The sequence below is a fragment of the Bos javanicus genome, chromosome 2 (genome assembly GCF_032452875.1).
Source record: "Bos javanicus breed banteng chromosome 2, ARS-OSU_banteng_1.0, whole genome shotgun sequence".
Taxonomy (NCBI): Eukaryota; Metazoa; Chordata; class Mammalia; order Artiodactyla; family Bovidae; genus Bos; species Bos javanicus.
In genome coordinates this window covers 15,214,226-15,235,923 of record NC_083869.1, presented here as the reverse complement: position 1 = coordinate 15,235,923, position 21,698 = coordinate 15,214,226, and the positions used below count along the sequence as shown (strand labels likewise).

The 21,698-nt window shown below is 37.6% G+C and overlaps 1 protein-coding gene across 2 annotated transcripts in view; it reads left to right on the top strand.

Annotated features, from left to right (window-relative positions):
• Positions 1-21,698, top strand: part of ITGA4 (integrin subunit alpha 4) — a 94,091-nt gene that overhangs the window by 27,310 nt on the left and 45,083 nt on the right. Inside the window, exons 6-14 of one of the 2 annotated variants that reach the window (XM_061433856.1) lie at positions 559-688; positions 2,029-2,114; positions 2,739-2,801; positions 2,894-3,031; positions 7,258-7,369; positions 14,346-14,440; positions 15,626-15,716; positions 16,332-16,377; positions 16,756-16,910. In XM_061433856.1, the coding sequence (XP_061289840.1) occupies positions 559-688; positions 2,029-2,114; positions 2,739-2,801; positions 2,894-3,031; positions 7,258-7,369; positions 14,346-14,440; positions 15,626-15,716; positions 16,332-16,377; positions 16,756-16,910 (916 nt within the window). Of the gene's footprint in view, positions 1-558; positions 689-2,028; positions 2,115-2,738; positions 2,802-2,893; positions 3,032-7,257; positions 7,370-14,345; positions 14,441-15,625; positions 15,717-16,331; positions 16,378-16,755; positions 16,911-21,698 lie in introns of those variants that run through there. The other variant, XR_009739635.1, reaches the window with a different exon arrangement.

Genomic DNA, 21,698 nt, shown 5'->3' with positions numbered 1-21,698 from the left:
ATATTTCACCAGACAAATATGTCTACTCATTCCAATCTTTCCTCTGTTTCCTTTTTCTAAATTCTTACATTTATCATCAAATATGTCCCAGTTCCTTTTGAGTTATATTTTTCCAAGCTAACATTATTAAGGAACTTAGTCACTGACTTTTTGCAAATTGAAATAAATTAAGTCCATTTTTTACTCTTTGGCAGCACATGATTATCTCTGTAATGGGCGCTAATGAATTACCCAGATATGATTTCCTATAATAGAAACCACATTGCCTTTTTCCCCACAGCTTACTCTAGTGTTCAATGATTCTGCCTTTGATTGTAAAGTCCAGCAATGAGTGTGAAGTAAGAGTTTCAGCATTTCTTCTCTGAAATTCTCATTTTAGGTGAAAGTTCACTAACTAGCTTCTCTGGCTTTTGGGGCATGCTTTTAAACTCATTAAATGCTTATATTTCAGAAATTTATGAAAATTATTTTTATCACTGTTTAACATGTATATCTGGAGGAGGTTTCGGGTGGTGAGATTAAACTTTTAAATGATGATAAATTTTCTTTTTCTTACAGGATTTAATTGTGATGGGAGCTCCAGGATCATTCTATTGGACTGGCTCTCTTTTTGTGTACAATATGACTACAAATAAATACAAGGCTTTCTTAGACAAACACAACCAAGTAAAATTTGGAAGTTATTTAGGTACTGTAAAAATCGACAAACTTGAATTAGCTCTACCTTACAGACACTAGTAATTATAAATAAGGGAAATTATATCTTCAAAAGATCAAAATGGCCAGTAGTAACTAAAAAGCCGTTTCAGAAACTGCCTCTTTAAGGCTATAGTCTATGAAATTTTAGTTAACTTAATATTTTACATGTGTAACTATTATCATCCATATATAATTCTTAGGTTGGAACTCCTGGTTTAATTTATTCTCTTGCAGTAAATCACTTGTAAGCTTATATTTTTATGCAGTCACCTTGTTGTTATAAACGTAGCATCTATTGAATGCCTGTCATCTCCTGGGGGCTTTTGTCAATATTCTACATGAATAACTCATTTAATCATGTGAATGAGTAAATATAGTTTCCTTAAGGGCCAGTTGAAAGTCAGTGGGACTGAGAAGAGCACTGTGGACAGATGGGTAGCACTGTGAAGAGTATGGGTCCAAAAACAGCTCATTGACCTTGGCCTCAGAAGCTCTTAGAATATTCCCCAGAGCATAACTATTTTTATCCTTCATCTTATTATTCTTTAATAAGTCAGCAGTAGGATGATCTATAGTCCTTATTTTTATAGAAAGTTAAGATCTTTTTCTGGCATTAATTCCCTTGTCATCGTAAAAGGAATGCTTTTCCCATAGCTTCTTACGATATACAGATTTGTTTAAACCTGCTTTAAATGTAAACAGCCTATACTTAGAAATAATTATAATAAGAAAAAGCAAGATTTTCCCCCTCTTCAAGCAGAAAGAATTTATTTTAAAACAGAGGAAGCTCATTTACAATTTAGCATTTACTTGTTGAAGGGTGAAGGATATGCTGAAGCATTATAAAAAATGTAACAGTTTATGTCTTTTATCACATAATGAAATAAAAATATTTTACCTTGTCTGTAATTATACAATTTTATCATAATAGAAAGTTTTCAGGGCAAGAAAAGTTGAAGTTTAGGAAGATTTTTTTTACATGAAGTTCAAAATATTATCTTTTACACTAAAGTTTCTGTTATAACCTTAAGTTACACTAAAGTTTCTGTTGTAATCTTAGAAACTAGCATGTCCTGCCTGACACTGCAGAAACTAACAAACCATATTTAAAAGAGCTAGCTTCAGTGTCTAAGGTTTAAAAATATAAGCCATATTGGTGGTGGTTTAGTTGCTAAGTTGTGTCTGACTCTATTTAGTGTAGTCATTTTGAATTCAGTCTTAAAATTTAATTCTGAATGGATTTATGATTAATTCTGTAAGTGGATTTATGATAATGAATTTCACTCATTCCAAATGACGGTTCTCACACCTCCATCCATTTTCTTGAAGGATACTCAGTTGGAGCCGGTCATTTTCGGAGTCCGCACAGTACTGAGGTAGTTGGAGGAGCCCCTCAACATGAACAGATTGGTAAAGTAAGAATTACATTTTTAAAATGTATTCCTTAAAAATGGTTCAAATAGATTGCATAAGAGAATAAGATGTTAAAGGACGAACTGCAAAATTTCTCAGCAGTGAATCTGGAAATAATGAGCACTGTACATTTAGTGGTAAGATTGGTGAAAGTCATGTGGCTTTTAGATAAAATTGAGCAGAAAAGCTTTCAGGAAGATTACACAAGTTAAATGAGGCTCTTTCTTATGAGTAACTGTTTCTGAGATAGAATTTTCTCAAGATTCCAAGGAATACATTTATGGTTAAGAAGTTTATAGCCGAAGAGAAATTGAGGCATCTACATTCCTGGTACAGTTGTGGTAAGACTAGAAAGAACAAAATGTTACTTCTCATTCTAGTTTTTGTTACATTATTACATGAACCTTACTTTGAAAATTGAGACAAACAACAGTTTCTGTGTTCTCTCTGAAGGAACAGTAGGATTGTTCCTGAGAGCCTGGTTCCCTAAACCTTTTGTATCACTCTGGAAAGAATCTTTTTAAAATATATTTGAGCAATTACAAGTTATGAAAATTAATGTTTTGAATGAAACATTTTTAATGTGAGAATCATCTAATCTTTCCTAATTCTTTTTGCCATTGCAGGCATACATATTCAGCATTGATGCAAAAGAACTAACTATCTTACATGAAATGAAAGGTAAAAAGGTAATATGTCTCTAACTTTGGTATCACCGAGGGCTTTGGTGAGTAACTCTTGCTTTTTTCTCAATGACTGGATCTGGTTTGCCTTGGAGCAGCTTGGGTCTTATTTTGGAGCATCTATCTGTGCCGTGGACCTCAACGCAGATGGCTTCTCAGACCTACTCGTGGGAGCTCCCATGCAGAGCACCATCAGGGAAGAAGGAAGAGTGTTTGTGTACATCAACTCTGGTTCCGTAAGTCTGCACGCAGATTGGAAGCTGTTTATGGGATTTTGATCATAACTGTTGCTCTACTTACTCCAAAGTTCTGAGACTATAAATTTTTTTAGGCTTACTCTACTGATAAAAGTAAAAATTGTGATATTATACTGATGCTTTAAAAATGAAATGGGACTTCATGATGAATGGGCTGCTGCCCCATTTTGGTATCTTGAAAGTATGAGATCAATTGTCTGGAGTTTCTCTGTACACAGCTTGTATGTGTTCACCCAGGGAGTTGCAGTTTCTTTCAGTTGCATTGTGCAACTCTAATTTGAAAGAATAACTTTTATATGGCCCTAAAAATGTGGATGTCCTATTACTTTGACGGTGAATGTCCCCATAGAATTTGGTAATTATAAAGCACTAGTAGACATAGAAGATAAAGTATGAACTGTTTTTAATTTCTTGATTTGAAAACAGTTGAAAGCAAGATGTGTTCTGATAAGATATTAATTTGCACAATTCACATAGATTATATTCCTGATAAGAATGTAAAACTGATGTAGTTTATTCCAAAGCAGATGCAGTAGTTGTAGAAATAAGTGTTTACTTGCTTATGATTGAGTTTTCAATTCTAGGGGTATTTTGGAGTAGAATTTGACCGCTTGATAATTCAATTTAGGGAACTCTACTGGCCTTATCTTGCCAGTCTGTCTTCTTGGCATCAAATCAAAAGAAAGAATAGATAGAGCCTTAATGGGGTCTTCTTGGCCTATATCTTTAAGAGCAATAACAGGTTTGTGAGAAAATTGGTTCATTTCTTAAGTCACGGTATTTTTATTTGGGATTTTACAAAATAAAATGTTTCTAGAAGGTATTTTGTTTAATCAGTGAGAGCATTTAATAAGCATGCATATTAAGCACTATACTAAACTCATTGCAATTTAAGAGAGAAAAGAGTCTTATAAAGCTGAGAGATCCTTAAAATTCCAAATATAGAGCAGGAAAATCATTTATGCACTGGCATATCCTAGACTGTTTAAACCTAAATTTAATAGTAAAACAGTATCATCTGTGAAGTGATCATTTGTTATCTCATTAATAGTGAAATCAAGAGTTACTTTTTCTTATATAGATACTTCACATTCTCCTATCAATTAATGGTCTCTCTAATAGAAGCCGCATCCTCATTTTACATACTTTTATTTCTTTTTACAACTAAAGTTTTTGAGAACAGTTTAAACAGTGGTATAGATACCTAATATAAGGCAATAAAGAACCATTTTTCCCATTGAAATCTTCAGCAATTCCAATATGAAAAACAGATAAAAGTGAAGTGCCTTTGTTTAAAGGGCAAGGGAAGAGTTCTCCCATTAGACCACCCTCTTGTTCACTCTTCACTTCTACACCACTCAATAGAGGCATTGAATACTGGGGTTAATTTCATCATTGATTTCCACTTTTAAAACCTCTGCTATGTTATTCTTCCTTTGTTGCCTTCCAACTTCTTGTTCCTAACTGTGAAAAGACAATAACTACTACTTGACATTCAGTTTGGTTCAGTTCAGTCACTCAGTTGTGTCTGACTCTTTGCAACTCCATGGACTGTAGCATGCCAGGCTTCCCTGTCCATCACCAACTCCTGGAACTTGCTCAAAACTCATGTCCATTGAGTCGGTGATGCCATTCAACCATCTCATCCTCTGCTGCTCCCTTCTCCTCCTGCCTTCTATCTTTCTCAGCATCAGGGTCTTTTCTAATGAGTCAGTTCTCCGCATCAGGTGGCCAAAGTTTCAGCTTCAGCATCAGTCCTTCCAATGAATATTTAGGACTGATTTCCTTTAGGATTGACTGCTTTGGATCTCCTTGCAGTCCAAGGGACTCTCAAGAGTCTTCTCCAACACCACAGCTCAAAAACATCAGTTCTTCAGCACTCAGCTTTCTTTATGCTCCAACTTTCACATCCATACATGACCACTGGAAAAACCGTAGCTTTGACTAGATGCACCTTTGTCAGCAAAGTAACGTCTCTGCTTTTTAATATGCTGTCTGGGTTTGCCATAGCTTTTCTCCCAAAGAGCAATAGTCTTTTAATTTCATGGCTACGTTTACCATCTGCAATGATTTTGGAGCCCAAGAAAATAAAGTCCGTCACTATATCCATTATTTCCCCATCTATTTGCCATGAAGTGATGGAACCGGATGTCTTGATCTTCGTTTTTTGAATGTTGAGTTTTAAGCCAGCTTTTTCACTCTCCTCTTTCACTTTCATGAAGAGGCTCTTTAGTTCCTCTTCACTTTCTGCCATAAGGGTGGTGTCATGTGCATATCTGAGGTTATTGCTATTTATTGGTGTGGTTTACTATTGTCTGGACTTCCCTGATGGCTCAGATTGTAAAGTGTCTGCCTACCATGCAGGAGACCTGGGTTCAACCCCTGGGCTGGGAAGATCTCCTGGAGAAGGAAATGGCAACCCACTCCAGTATTCTTGCCCGGAAAATCCCGTGGACAGAGGAGCCTGGTGGGCTACAGTCCATGGAGTCGCAAAGAGTTGACTTCACTTTCCCTTTACTACTGTCTGTCTGTTCTTTTATTGGAGTATAGACACTGTGTGCAGAGGAATCGTCTGTTTTATTTACTACTATTTCGTCAGGGCTTGAAAGAATCCTGGACAAGTTAGGTGCTCAGGAATTGTTTTTGAGTGAACTGAAGAAAGAATGATACTTGAATGAATGCTGGCTTCCACTTCTGCTGAAAGAGCTCTCAAGGGTCCTGAGTGAACTCTTGGTCACCGTCTGTGACTGGAGAATACTTGAAGAAGAGTGATCACCACTTCTTTAAACTCTCCCCCTGAAGCTCAGTGCCCTTGTATTGTCTTATCTCCTCATCCTCTCTGGAGTCTCTAATGCCTTATGGTCTTTAGGCATTTCCCTATGAGCAAAACAAGAATCGAATTTTTTTAGCTGGAAAATAAAAGGTGAAGGGCACTTCACAAGGGAAGAATATGTGTGTGCTACGGAAATGATGAACAGACTTGTTTGAGAAGTTAAAAGATCTATGATGAGTTGTACATGGTGTTTTTGTTTTTGTTTTTTTAATACAAGGGAGTGACATGATCAGAGTTTGGAAAGAGATCTGGCAGCTGTTATTGCAACAACTCCTACTAAAACATTGTGATGGTGGTGGTTTAGTTATTAAGTCGTGTCTGACTCTTGTGACCCCATGAACTATAGCCCTCCATGCTCCACTGTCCTTGGGACTTCCCAGGCAAGAATATTGCAGTGGGTTGCCATTTCCTTCTCCAAGAAATCTTCCTGACCCAGGGATCGAACCCAAGTCTCTTGTGTCTCCTGCATTTGGCAGGCAGATTCTTTACCTACTGAGCCACCAGGGAAATCCACTGAAACATTATTTCGTGTCTAATAACTCACTTTCCAAAATCAGAGACAGCAGTTGACCAACTCCTACTACAATGCTGCTGGAAAAATATTCCCAAGGCCAGTCAGTCATGTAACTCCTCAACTCAGAAACCTTCAGTAGCTCTGTCTGGTTTTCTAAGTTGAGAATAAATTTCACCCGGCATTCAAAGTCCCACCCACTCCAGTCTTACTCTTTTTGTCTTATTCATTTGCTCATACTGCTCATTAGCCAAGTAAACCAAGGTAGCAAAGTTCTTTGCAATTTGTATTTTGCTGGTCAGTTTCCCAAAGTATCAAAACTTTGCCCATTCTTTAGTGCCACTTTGACAACCACCTCCTTTATGAAATCTCTGCTGGCTCTCACAGTTAGTATGCTCTCCCTGCTTGCTCATATTGCAAAGCAGTACCTCTTAGTCATTTACATGCTTGTGCTATGCCTTCCCTTAACTGGGGGCTTCTTCGGGGAAGGGAGTGTCTTACACAGTCATTGCCTTGTCCTCTTTCACTCATTCATCCTTTGCGCAGTGCATTGCCTTTATTAGGAACTCACTAAATATTTGCTCAATTGAATTATCAAAATAATGTATTGGATTTTCAAAGCTAGGGATCATGAGTTTGACATTTTTTTCTGTCCTCTGAGCTCTAATCATACTATTATATGTGTTGACATACTTGATAAATATTTATTGAATTGAACTGAGATGTGTGTACTAAAGCTCAGACTAGTTTGTCCAACCTGTTTGAAGCATTAAGAAAAAAAATCCATATCCAATTACAATAGTAAATCATGTGTCAAGTTGTCAGTGTTATAATGACACCTTTCTCCCTGTTTCTATCTAGGGAGCAGCAATGAACGAAATGGAAACAGAGCTCATTGGAAGTGACAAATACGCTGCAAGATTCGGGGAATCTATAGTCAATCTTGGCGACATTGATAATGATGGCTTTGAAGGTAATTAAAATCATTTAATTTGGTATTTGACTTCCGGTTTTAAAAATTGGACATGGGAGAGAATATAATTGGAGTTTTATGTTGTTTGCCTTTCTATAGAAAATGGAGGCAGACTGGTATGCTAAGTTTTTTTTTTTCTTTAGCGTTATACCCGATTTCTTCTCAGTTGTCAACTATTCCTTCAACAAAGAGTGATATTGAACATACCTCATTTCATTGATTCTAAGGCACCATTGGTGCTAGTGGTAAAGAACCCATCTGCCAGTGCAGAAAATGTTAAGAGACACAGGTTCAATCTGGGTTGGGAAGATCCCCCAGAGAAGGAAATGGCAACCCACCCCACTACTCTTGCCTGGAGAGTCCCATGGACAGAGGAGTCTGGAGGGCTACAGTCCACAAGGTCTCCCAGAGTCGGACACAACTGAGCGACTTAGCACACAGCAGGCACCCCTGATTATAAGTTGTTTTAAGTCATTGTTTTATGTGCCCCTAAAAAATGGTGCCTCTTAAACTGAGACTCACTATTTTTCTATTTTAAGAAGAATGCTGATTTCAGAAATGTGAAAATGTGGAAGAAAATGTGTATCACAGACTCATTGGATCATATATTTAACTATCAGTGTAGTAAGACACTGATAAAACCCAGCAGCGGCTGGCTGCAGAGCTTTAGCCCGGCTCTGAAAGCCCCTTACTGAGCCAGGCTCTCCTTGTTCAGGTTGTCCTGTTGTGGGGAAAGGGGGTCTGATGGTGGGGGGGTTGGGGTCCCAGGAGAGAATCCTGAGTAGTAGGAAGGGAGAAACCGGCAGACTCGAAGACAGGGGCTATTTGCCACTTGATAGGGATGCATTTCAGCAATGGGATGGATGGTCTCATCAGCACTGTGACTGTTGCTGAGGTATCAGTCCTGCTGTTGAAGGATCTGCCTCTACCAGCCTTCTCTCTTAAAATGTGCTGACTTCAATCTAGTTCTAAGTGGTTAACTAAGTCCATTAAAACTGTGCCTAAAATAATGAATGGGTTTGAAAGGAGAGTGTATAATTTCTAGAGTTCAGCAAATAAGTATTTTCAAGATATTTTCAAGACTCAGAATTATCTTCCGGAAATGGTTTTGGCAATTTGTATCTGGTAGGAGTAGGTCAAAACTCCCTTGTATACTGGACATAATTGAGGAAGTGCTGTAAAGGCTCACTTTGCATCTTGTTTTGCCTAAATGCTTCATTCTACTTTAAATATTTAAACTATAGTATTCTACAAGGAGAATGCTGATTGGCTATTGAAAATATGCTTCCAATGAGCCCTCTTGAATGTGAAATAGTATAATTTGGCCTACAGATGCCATTTCTGGATTTTACTATTTTTAAAACAAAAGGACATAAACATACTTTTATAGTATGTGTATATATCTTTGTGGTTATGATTACACATTAGATTTTACATTAAAATATCTGTAAAATGTTAAGACGGATATTACATTTCACAATTAATCATCAATTCTGTGTTATCTATCGAGGACTTATTTTTTGTCAGTTGTACCATGCCAGCTGTAGAGTATGTGCCATAATGAATGTAAATGAAGGAAACAGTGGCATACTTTTTTTAGTTTTACATTCAAATGGAGTATCAGATTAAGACATGAAAAAATTCTTTCCACATCCTGTTTTAATTGACAGATCTTAAGAAGAATATTCACTATTTTGATTGAACATATTTGTATATGTGCACATGAGGAATGGTTTTTTTGTAGTATCTAAATGTCAGTGATGAACTTGAATGATTCTTATAAACAGATTGAGTTACAAAAATGTGATGGATAGTAGGCAGGTTCCCTTATCAAAGTCACTCCAGTACTTGGGAAAATCCAAGACAATTTTCTAGTTATGTGAAAGACAGGCAGAAAATGTGTTGTCCAGGAGACTTAGAAAGGGGGAATTTAGAGGAAATCTTCAGGGCACGATGCAGAATTTGAGTGAATATGAGAAACCTGGCTTTCATACAGCACTTTGTGTCTTGGAGTTCTTAGCGCACATCTTCTAAAGGTAATATCTATATGCATGGAAGACTATTATTCAAATGAATGTTTGCAGTATTCCAGCATATTTTGTGCTATTTATGATTTCATATATAGTTCACAACATATTTACATCCAGTGGCCACATTAATTCTGATTCATTTTAGTGCATGTTTATAACATCATATATCTTTTACTAATTCAGTTTTTTCTTCCAGTTTTATTGAGTTATAATTGCATGTAACATTGAATAAGTTTACAGTATACAACATAATGATTTCATATATGTGTATTGCAAAATGCTTACTACAGTGTTTAGTTACCATCTATCACCTCACATTGAAGAAGGAAATGGCAACCCACTCCAGTGTTCTTGCTTAGAGAATCCTGTGGACAGAGGAGCCTGGTGGGCGGCAGTCTATGGGGTCGCACAGAGTCGGACACAACTGAAGCGAATTAGCAGCAGCATCACCTCATCTAGTTGCAAATTTTTTTCCTTGTGATGAGAACTTTTAAGATCAACTCTCTTAGCACCTCCCAAATATACAACATTTTCAGCTACAGTCACCATGCTGTATATCCCCAAGACTTAACTGATCTTCTAATTGGCAGTTTGTATTTTTTGACCGCCTTTACCAGTTACCCGACTCTCTGACAAACAACAATCTGACCTCTGTTTCTATGTGGATTTTTTTCCCCTAATTCCACATATAAGTGAGATTACACAGTATTTGTCTTTGTCTGTCTGACTTACTTAGCATAATGCCCTCAAGGCCCATCCATGTTGTTACAAATGACAGAATTTCCTTCTTTTTTATGACTGAAGAGCATTTCTGTTTTGCCCATGGGTGTGTGTTTTCCGCATTTTAGATGCTAGCCAAGACCATGTTGGCTTGGAAGTAGGCTTTTTGTGTTCTAGCTCTTCACTGAGGTCTTTAATTCCATCCTATCATATCTGTCTGGGTGAGCCAGAAGGCATCTGTCTTTTATTTTTTCATTATGTGATTCCCTGTTCTTTTTCCCCATCTTCTAACTTAGTTTATTTTTCTGGGATATGAGTGAAGTCACTTCATGTTCATGGCAGAGTATGTGGGATTGTGTAGAAAAGAGAGGAAAACCCTACCTGTTTGTTTTCCTTCCACCTCCAGTCTTAGATGCAGATCAGACTTCATGTCCTTTTACTGTGCACAGCTTTGTAATGCTTTACATAGTAGACCTCAGTTATTTTGGCATTCGTGACATCACTTTTTTTTCTTCAAAAGGAAAAAATTAGAATATATTAGAATATATTTCCTGTGTCCTTAGAAAAGCAAAACAAGCTATTTTCTCAGATGATAATCGATCAATTTGGCAAGAGTCCAGCATAAACATTTCACAGAATAGGTAATAGACAAACCTATTCAACCAATATGATCAGACAGACAGACAGATAGCATTTTAGCCATAAAATGGTTCTGGCAGGACCACTTATTTCCGGTTTATGTTTTCCAAGTTGAGCCTGGAAAGTGAAAGTGTTACTCAGTTGTGTCCAACTCTTTGTGACCTCATGGGCTGTAGCCTGCCAGCCTCCTCTGCCCATGGGATTCTCCAGGCAAGAATACTGGAGTGGATTGCCATTCTCTCCTCCAGGGGATCTTCCCGACCCAGGGATTGACCCCGAGTCTCCTGAGTTGCAGGCAGATTCTTTAGCATCTGAGCAACTCATCTGACTTTTAGACTGTATCTTTGAATATTTTTTTGAGCTGAACCATAATAAAGTTCTACAATTGTGAACTATATGCTATATCAATTTATATGGTCCTGAGATTCTTATATATCAAGTCACATAGTGAACATTTCTTTCACACAGTAGAGGAACAAGTGCTAGGAGGGGAGGGTGTTGGTCATAATTCTATGTTAATGATTTTATAGAGCATGGTGATGGAGAGTACAGGTTCTGGAGCCATACTGCAGGGTTTAAATCCCACTCTACCGCATCCTACCACATCCAGGCTTCCCTGATGGTTTACACGGGTAGAGAATCTGCCTGCAATGCAGGAGACCTGAGTTTGATCTCTGCATCAGGAAGATTTCCTTGAAGAAGGGAATGACAACCCACTCCGGTATTCTTTCCTGGAGAATGCCATGAACAAGAGGAGCCCAGCAGGCTATAGTCCATGGGGACACCAAGAGTCAGGCACAACTGAGCGACCAACACTTTCATACATTACCACATCCTAGCTCTATAACCTTTAGCGAGTTTTATTCTGTACCTCAATTTCTTCATCTAAAAAAAGTGAGGATCAAAAAGTATTTGACAGTGCTGTTGAGAGAGTTACATGAGTTATAGTGGGTTATGTGAAAATAACATGAATTTTGTATGTTAAGCCTTTAGCACAATGCCTGCCTTGTAAACAGCATATAATTACTAGCTGATGTTAGATTGTTATGGTCATACTAATGATAATTGTTATGGTTTATACTAACAGTGTAATAAATGTTCAAATGAAAAGTTAAAGTTGTCAAATATCTCCATGTTTATTCTCTAGCTTTTGTCCCAACTAAGTTGCACAGGGGTGGAAAAACATTTTATTATTAATAATGTATTCTCCTTATTTCTATAATGATAGCTAGAACTTTAGGACATTATATAAGAGATCCAAGTTTCATCTTAGGAAGGAAGAGTTTGGATCTATATGTAAACCAGCGTCTGAATATACTTAAATATGTTCTGCTTGGAATTAAATTGATCTGGGCTGGCTTAATAGTTCAGCTGAAAAGGTTCATTTGTATTGTTTCAAGATATTTTTATTAATATAGATCACTTGTGCTAGTAACTGATAAACAGAATTCTTGCAGTATCAGCTTTGTAACCCAACTTGCTATCTTTTCCTATATTATCATCAAGAATCAAGGTACAAAATTCTGTTAATAGGTACTCAGGAGTAGCCACATGGTTGAAGTATAACCCGTGCACCCCTCCACCCCCGCCCCATGAATGACATTGCTAAGTGGGCTCCTATCCAGTGGCTACAGGATGCTTCCTCCCTTACTCTTTCCTCACTCTTTCCTCACTCACCCTTGTCTCCCTCTTTCTCTCTCCTTCTTCCTCTCCCTCCCCATTATGTTGCTTGATTTATTCAGTCTGCACAGAAATGGCTCCAACTATTCCAAATTGTCACTCTCCCTCGTGCCGTGCTGCTTCTCGCTCCCCTACGATGGCACAGGCTGTGTCCTCTGTCCGAACATTGTCTTTTTTCACCTGGCTCTGACCTACTATAATCTCACTTTGGTCATCATATTCTATGAGAAGTCTTCCCTAATTTTCACCACCTTTTCCCTGCATGCCATGTTATTATTTTTACTTGCTGTTCTTCCTCGCTAGGGAGAAGGCAATGGCATCCCACTCTAGTACTCTTGCCTGGAAAATCCCATGGACAGAGGAGCCTGGTGGGCTGTAGTCCATGGGGTCACACAGAGTCGGACACGACTGAGCGACTTCGCTTTCACTTGTCACTTTCATGCATTGGAGAAGGAAATGGCAACCCACTCCAGTGTTCTTACCTGGAGAATCCCAGGGACGGGGGAGCCTGGTGGGCTGCCGTCTCTGGGGTCGCACAGAGTCGGACACGACTGAAGCGACTTAGCAGCAGCAGCAGCAGCAGCTTCCCCACTAGACTATCAGTTCCTTTTTGTGACCCTGTCCTGTGGTGTCCTGTAGATACTCTGACACATATCTGGTATGCAGTAGGTGCTCAGTAGTTTTCCACTGAATGAATAAATGAATGGATATATTTTGTACCTAAAAATTGAAAATACTTTGCACAAGTTAAAAGAGGCTAGGTTTGGTATGTCTAAGCAAAACAGGCTTAAGGTGTGTCTACTATTTAATTTTAGAATAAAATAAAGTTTTGTATTTGTAAAATTGGGCAGCATTTGGCACAGAGTTTTATTCCTATTGAAAAAGCAGTGCAATATTACAACTGTAGTTGTTGAAAAACTTTTAGATCTGATGAATAGTGATAAATATCATGAAAGCAAACTTTCTGTATTTTAGTTTCTGTTAAAGTAATATGAAAAAAAATCACTCTAAAAATATATGAATATACCCAAATAAATTGGCATAATATTTGGTAAAGACAATGAAATGTTCTTATAAACTTTTTTTTCCTCCTGTGTACTTTGTATTTATAGCACTTAAGCAAGCATGTTATTCAGTTTCCATTTTCTCTTGGTCTTATGAAAACATATCCTTCATTGGAACAGGAATTAATTTAGAATTCACTTTGGAAATAAGTAAAACCTGTAACTCAAAAAGGTTCTTGTGGTTTATATTATTTAGAGATGATAATAACTGATTCTATGCTACACACTGCTCTAAGCACTTCACATGAGTTACATTCTTCGGCACCAAGGTGAGTTCTTCCATGATCCTGTGCTGAACTGAGAAAACGGAGATACAGAGAGGTGAAGAAACGGGCCCAGGAACTTCCCTGGCAGTCCCCCGATTAAGAATCTGCCTTTCAACACAGAGGGTGCAGGTCTGAGCCCTGCTCAGGGGGCTAAGATCCCACATGCCATACAGCATGGCCAAAGGAAAAAAAGAGTCGGGCCCAGTGAAGGACAGGGAAGCCTGGCGTGCTGCAGTCCATGGGGTCAGCGACTGAACAACCATAAAGACAGCTGGGCACCGGATAGTGCTGGGGCCAGGCCCTGATGGTCTGGCGATAGGACCCACGTCCTTAACCATTCTCTTAGCCTGCCTCTAAGGCCATAAGACTCGAATTTCCACACACAGACTTGACCGTACAATCCTGTACATTGTTATGACAATGAGAGTATTGTATATATTTTTTTCTGTCCAGTGAAAATATTGTTTATTGATAAGGAGTTTTCCTATGTGATATTAAGTAAAGAGCATGAAGGCTAGTTTTCAGAGTCTCATTCTTTGCATTAAGAGTGTTTTCTGCCATTTAAATTCTTGAATAGATGTTGCTATTGGAGCCCCACAGGAAGATGACTTGCAAGGTGCTATTTATATTTACAATGGCCGAGTAGATGGGATCTCAACAACCTTCTCACAGGTGGGATAATACTAGTCTATTTTCAAAAGAAACATTGGTAATAAAATCCTTCTTAAAACTTCCAGTGTTAACATGTACTTATGTTTCTTGTGCTTTCAAATACTTAATACTGTTTCACCATTTTCTTATAATAACAGTAGATGGTCTCATTTTTAAGGTCATTAATAACTCTATGAAATCATTTTATTTCCGTAAACAAGAGTTCTGGTTCACTTCCATTCTACTTTGTCTTTAACCTCTTCCTGATTTCTTTCTGCATGTCCTCAGATTTATGTTCTGAGGTAATACCCCTACTCTTCCAAGTAAGCCCATGTGGATTTGGTTAACTGTCTTGCTTCATGGCTAAAGCCCCATCTTCCATGGAGGTTGCACAGGAAGAGCAAAGACTCAAATGAAACTCTGTGTTCCTTTCAGTGCAAAGCAGTGAGATGAGAGCACTTTATTAAGGTTTCCTGACCTAACTCTGACTTTAATTTCATATTTTGAAAAATCAGAACATTTCCCTACATAGAAAAAAACTACACACACATGCAGAGAAGAGAAATCTTTCCAAAGATACTCTTATGGAAACTTTAATACTGTTATTTTTGATTAGGCAAGGTGGGTAAATGATCCTCGATATAACATGAAAGAGATATATTTGTCTATTAAAGAATCCAAATTCTCTTGGACAATTCTGATGCTTGTAAATCAACTTCTGCACAGGAGATTAGACACATGGAATAGCAAGCACATATCTGACTTGAGTTGTCCTTGTCAAATACTAGAAGCCAATCTGGCCAAACAAGATGGTTATTATAAATCTAAGAAGTAGGCTCCACTAAGTGATCATAAATGTCTAATTTTCTTATGATCAGTTTGATTCCTCCTGTTGCTCAGGGAAATAAGCACAGAGCCTGAAAAAAGACTGAGGAGAGAGTGTCAGGAGTGTCTCAGGAGATCTTTACTACATAATTTTCCCTTTGCTCACAAGGTGAAGGAAGCAGTTTTTTTCATGTCACAAAACAGATGTCAGTTCTCCACTTCAAGACGGCGACTACTCTTTCTCCCAGACACATGTATTTGCCTTAACTACAATGCATTTGTTAATAATGTGTCAGGGCTCATTATTTAACTCAATCATTGTTTCTCTGGGATATTAGATGTTTAAACCCTGCTTCCCAGTCAACTTTACTATTTTTTCAGAGAATTGAAGGACGTCAAATCAGTAACTCATTAAGTATGTTTGGACAGTCTATATCTGGACAAATTGATGCAGATAACAATGGATATCTAGGTGAGTATAAAGTTGACTATATTTTATATATTGAAATAAGCACTGTTGTGGGTGATGCTTTACAGTGAAGTACATACAACTGGTAGAAAAAAGTGTTGATTTACTAGTGAGTTTTTTCCTTCATTTTTAGTACTCTTTTGAATTCACACACGGGTCAGAAGTAATCAAATAATTACTAAGCTTTTACACTGTTAGTTACTTAATATTTTATTCCTTGTTTTCAAAAAAGTTAAAAGCATTCAGGAGAATAAATCAAACATATGATGATGAAAAGAAGAGGATTTTTTTTTGTAATTTGAAAGGAGATATCTCAGCGAGTGTTCGTAGTCCAAAAATTGAATTTTCTTTTAGTAAGGCTGTCTTTATATCATATGTTTATATCATAATGTTTATGTTTATATTATATGATAAAGGGATGAATGTCATTGTAAATGAGCAGATTCAGACACATGTGAAATGAATCTTAAGATGTAAGCGTATCTTTTCTAATTAATTTTCTGTAAATAGTATTTTGATATAGTCACAAGGTGATATGTAGTTAAGTATTTATGGCTGAAAGTAATTCTCTTTGACTAATGATGATCATTAATCTGTGTTATTTTTTTCTTCCTCCAGATGTAGCAGTTGGTGCTTTTCGGTCTGATTCTGCTGTGTTGCTAAGGTAAGGTTGATAGATTTCACCGCTTAATGACAATTGGGCTTAATTGTAAATGATGGGAGGCAGTTTTTAAAATCAGCATGATGGTGACCTCATAACACTCTTTTTGGTACTCTGAAATTTAATTATTGAACTTTAGGATACTTCGCCCATCTTACCTGGATATATACTTAAATCATCTCAGTCAATATTTTTAGAGATTTTAATAAAAATTTATTTTGATTCATACATGAAAATATAATTGTGTGTATATATGTATATATGCTATTAAGCAGTTTCATGAAATTACTTGATCAGTGGAAACTGACAATGCAAATGTATTTGTCACCTTAATGAAAAATAATTGTGCAATTAATATTGCTAATTTTATTTCCTTCTTAGGACAAGACCTGTAGTGATTGTCGAAGCTTCTTTAAACCATCCCGAGTCAGTAAATAGGACAAATTTTGACTGTATTGAAAATGGATTGCCCTCTGTGTGCATGGATCTGACACTCTGTTTCTCATATAAGGGCAAAAAGGTTCCAGATTATATCGGTAAGGGTGCCCTTACAGAATTAATGCCTGACAGAATGTGCACTTCCCTCATAAATCTCATGATCATCTTTCGAGGCTTTTCCATATTTCACCATGGAGTGGTTTTTAAGGCAGGAGAGAGCAGCCTTTCTTCATCACCTTCTGGATTCTTGGTTTGTTCCAACCAATGAGTTGGATAAGTTAAGGCTTTAGTTGTTTAAATATTATTGCAAGAAGTAGAACAAAAATATCACTTGCTGTATTATTTAAGGTGAACTAACTGAGCTTAATCTGTAAGATCTCTTTAAAATAAAAAAAACATCACCATAGCTCCTCCTGTTTTACTAGGCTTACTGAAGTCTTGAGCTGGCTTAAGTTGGAAGGCCTGAGAGGAAGAAGTTTCTTTTCTTCTTACCCTATCCTGTTTGGGTAATTGAAGAAGCTTATCTGAAAGTCTGGGTCCTGGTTCTAATTTTGATAAATAACACACATCTCTTCAGGATTTACTATGACAGTTGGTTTCTAAGAGCCATGTCCATATGCCTGTACGTAGACAGCTCTCAATTATCCGCTCTGGAGAAAGTAGCTTATGTATATAATTGTATTTCTTTTTGACTGTGCTAGGTCTTGGTTGCTTTGTGCAGGCTTTCTCTACTTGCAGAGAGTGGGGGCCACGCTGCGTTTCAATGCATGGGCTTCTCATTGCAGTGACACCTTGCTGTGGAGCACAGCTTCTAGGGCTTCAGTACTTGTGGTGCCCAGGCTTGGTAGTTGTGGCTTGTGGGCCCCACAGAACACAGGCTTCAGTAGTTGCAGCACATGGGCTCAGGAGTTGTGGCTCGAGGGCTTATTTGCATGTAGAATCTCCCTGCTGCTGCTAAGTCACTTCAGTCATGTCCGACTCTGTGCGACCTCAGAGATGGCAGCCCACCAGGCTCCCCCATCCTTGGGATTCTCCAGGCAAGAACACTGGAGTGGGTTGCCATTTCCTTCTCCAGTGCATGAAAGTGAAAAGTGAAAGTGAAGTCACTCAGTCGTGTCCAACTCTTCACGACCCCATGGACTGCAGCCTACCAGGCTCCTCCGTCCATGGGATTTTCCAGGCAAGAGTACTGGAGTGGGGTGCCATTGCCTTCTCTGGAATCTTCCTAGACCAGGGATTGAACCTATGTCCCTTGCATTGGCAAGCAGATTCTTTTTTTAATTGGAATATGATTACAATATTGTGATGATTTCCGCCATACATCAGCGTGAATCAGCCATAGGTTTACATATGTCCCCTCCCTCTGTACCTCCCTTCCACCTCTCCCCTCATCCCACCCGTTTAGGCTGTAACAGAGCACCAGCTTTGGGCTCCCTGCATCATACAGCAAATTCCCACTGGCTATCTATTTTACATGTGGAAATGTATATGTTTCAGTGCTATTCTCTCAAATCATCCCACCCTTTCCTTCCCCTGCTGTGTTCAAAAGTCTGTCCTTTATATCTGCATCTCCTTTTACTGCCCTGTAAATAGGATCATCAGTATACCATCTCTCTAGATTCCATATATATGTGTTATTAGATGATATTTGCCTTTCTCTTTCTGATTTACTTCTCTCTGTATAATTGGCTTTAGGTCCATCCACTTCATTAGAACTGACTTAAATGCATTCCTTTTTATTGCTGAGTAATATTCCATTTTGTATATGTACCACAACTTCTTTATCATTCATCTTTTGATGAACATCTAGGTTGGTTCCATGTCCTGGCTATTGTAAATAGGGCTGCAATAAACATTGGGGTACATGTGTCTTTTTCAATTAAGACTTCCTCAGGGTATAGAACCAGCAGTGGGATTGCTGAGTCACACGGTAGTTTTATTCCTAGTTTCTTAAGGAATCTCCAAACTCTTCTCCATAGTGGCTGTATCAGTTTGCATTCCCAACAGTACAAGAGGGTCCCTTTTCTCCACACCTTCTCCAGCATTTATTGCCTGTAGACTTTTTGATGATGATCATTGTGACTGGTGTGAGATGATACCTCATTGTAATTCTGCTTTGCGTTTCTCTAATAATGGGCAATGTTGAGCATCTTTTCATGTGTTTATTAGCCATCAGTATGTCTTCTTTGAAGAAATGTCTGGTTAGTCTTCTACCATTTTTTTGATGGCATTGTTTATTTTTCTGGTATTGAGCTACATGAGCTGTTTGTATATTTTAGAAATTAATCCTTTGTCAATTGTTTCATTTCTATTATTTTCTCCCATTCTGAGGGTTGTCTTTTTACCTTGCTTATAGTTTCCTTTGTTATGCAAAAGCTTTCAAGCTTAATTAGGTTCCATTTGTTTATTTTTGTTTTTATTTTCATTACACTAGGAGGTGGGTCATAGAGGATTTTGCTGTGATTTATGTCAAAGAGTATTCTGGCAGGCAGATTTTATCCACTGTACCACTAGGGAAGTCCTGAAAAACTAGCTTTGATATGGTTCATCCAACATTGTGGTTAATCTCAAATCTTATATATGTCACTTCATAAGCATTATTTTTTTCCTAGCAAATTAATGTTCCTAATTATATTATATTTAAGCTAATGTTAGGATAACTACTAATGAAACTGGCCCATGGTAGGAGAGAAACATAAAAGAGTTTACCATTTTGATGTTAAAAATTCATAAATTTCCTGTACCCCACAAGATCTATCAAGAATTGTTCATACCCTTGACCCTGTAGGCTGTCCTTCAAACATGAAGGGAAGCAAATACTGAACCAAGCTTTAGATATGTGACAGAGGCCTCAGTCTTATCAGCCTGTAATAAGAAGTATAGAATGAGCCTGATATTTTCTACTTTAGATCAGATTCATTTATTTAACTTTAATTTTATTCGAGTATAGTTGATTTGCAATGTTTTTCGTTTCAGGCATACAGCAAAGTGATTCAGTTATACACATACTCATTCTTTCTTAGATTCTTTTCGTACAGATATAGATCAGATTCATGTTTAATAACCTTCTGCAAAAGTCCTCATTAAAGACTCAGTGATAGGGCAGTGAGCAGAACCTCCATCCGATTATTGGTTGAAGTAGTAGCCATTTGAGAACATGACCCTGGTAACACAGTGACACAGGCAAGCTGATGGATTATCTGAGAGATACACGTTAAATATATTTTCCTTTATGGAAAATCAGTGTTTGTTGTACTGCCAATTCCATTGTGACCAAATACTTCTTTAAATGGTTGAAAACAAATATATGAAAATCATAAATAATCATAGCATTGTTGCAGAAGCACACTTTATAGTTGTTGTAAAATGACTCCTTGGGAGAAATAATTCACATGGTAAACATATTTAGTAAAACCAGGACATTTTGCCCTTACTGCAAGTGGATTTTTATTTCCCTTCTTTCATGTACTTCTTGTCTGAGCTCAGGGTGATGAATTTGTAGATGGCAATTTCAATTGCAACTCTGTCTCTGAGGCACTGAATCTTGGTTATTGTAGTTCTGAAGATGAGTTTTATTTTCTAAATATAAAGAATGATGCAAGATTCATTTGAAGTTTGTAGGAGTGATGTAGATTTTATATTTATGTTCCCTTGAAGTAAGTAGATAAAATCCTTCCAGAAGAATAAGTTACTCCTAAAGTACAAATGAACACTTGAGGAATTATATAAATTATTTCAAATACTTATGAATTATTGCTCCTGTGTAATGAATGACATCTCAGAAGACTATTAGATATAGCTTGTTTTTCAAGGAAACCTTTTTATTTTTCAATTTTTTACACTGAGGTATAATTAGCATACATTATATTAGTTTCAGGTGTACAACATGATTCAATATTTGTGTATATTGTGAAAGTGTCACCAAAACAATCATCCCTCGTCATACATAATTGTAAATTTTTTTCTTGTTTTTTTTTTTAATTTTTTAAAATTTTTTTCTTGTGATGAGAAATTTTAAGGTCTACTCTCTTAGCATCTTTCAAATGTGCAATACAGTATAATTAATTGCAGCTCCCTGGTAGCTCAGTTTGTAAAGAATCCACCTGCAATGCAGGAGACTCTGGTTCAATTCCTGGGTCAGGAAGATCCACTGGAGAAGGGATAGGGTACCCACTTCAGTATTCTTGGGCTTCCCTTGTGGCTCAACTGGTAAGGAATCCACCTGCAATGTGGGAGATCTGGGTTCAATCCCTGGGTTGGGAAGATCCCCTGAAGAAGGGAAAGGCTACCCACTTAGGAATTCTTGGGCTCCCCTGTGGCTCAGCTGGTAAGGAATCCACCTGCAACACGGGAGACCTGGGTTTGATCCCTGGGTTGGGAAGATCCCCTGGAGAAGGGAAAGGCTACCCACTCCAATATTCTGGCCTAGAGAATTCCATGAACAGTAGAGTCCATAGGGTCACAAAGAGTTGGAACATGACTGAGCGACTTTCACTTTCACCATGCCATACATTACATCCCCATGACTTATGTGGAATTTTGTATCTTTTGATCTTCTTCACCTGTATTTCCTATCCTGCACCCCTCACCTCTGACAGCTACCACTCTGACAAAGAACCCTTTAAATCCAAGAAATAGATCTTTCTTTCCTAATAAGATCAGTCTTGGAATTTTATGGTTGTTATAAATTTTTCTTTTTCTTTTTGTTTATTGGTGATCTTCTTTAGCAGATGATCATTTACTATGTCAGATTTGAAATAAATTCTTATCAAACTGCCAGAATATTTATCGAGAGAATGTCTGACTACATTTGTTTTTGCACAAATCAATACTGGAAGATCAAGCCACAAACCCATAAAGATAAGGAAGAGAAACACTCAGGGTCT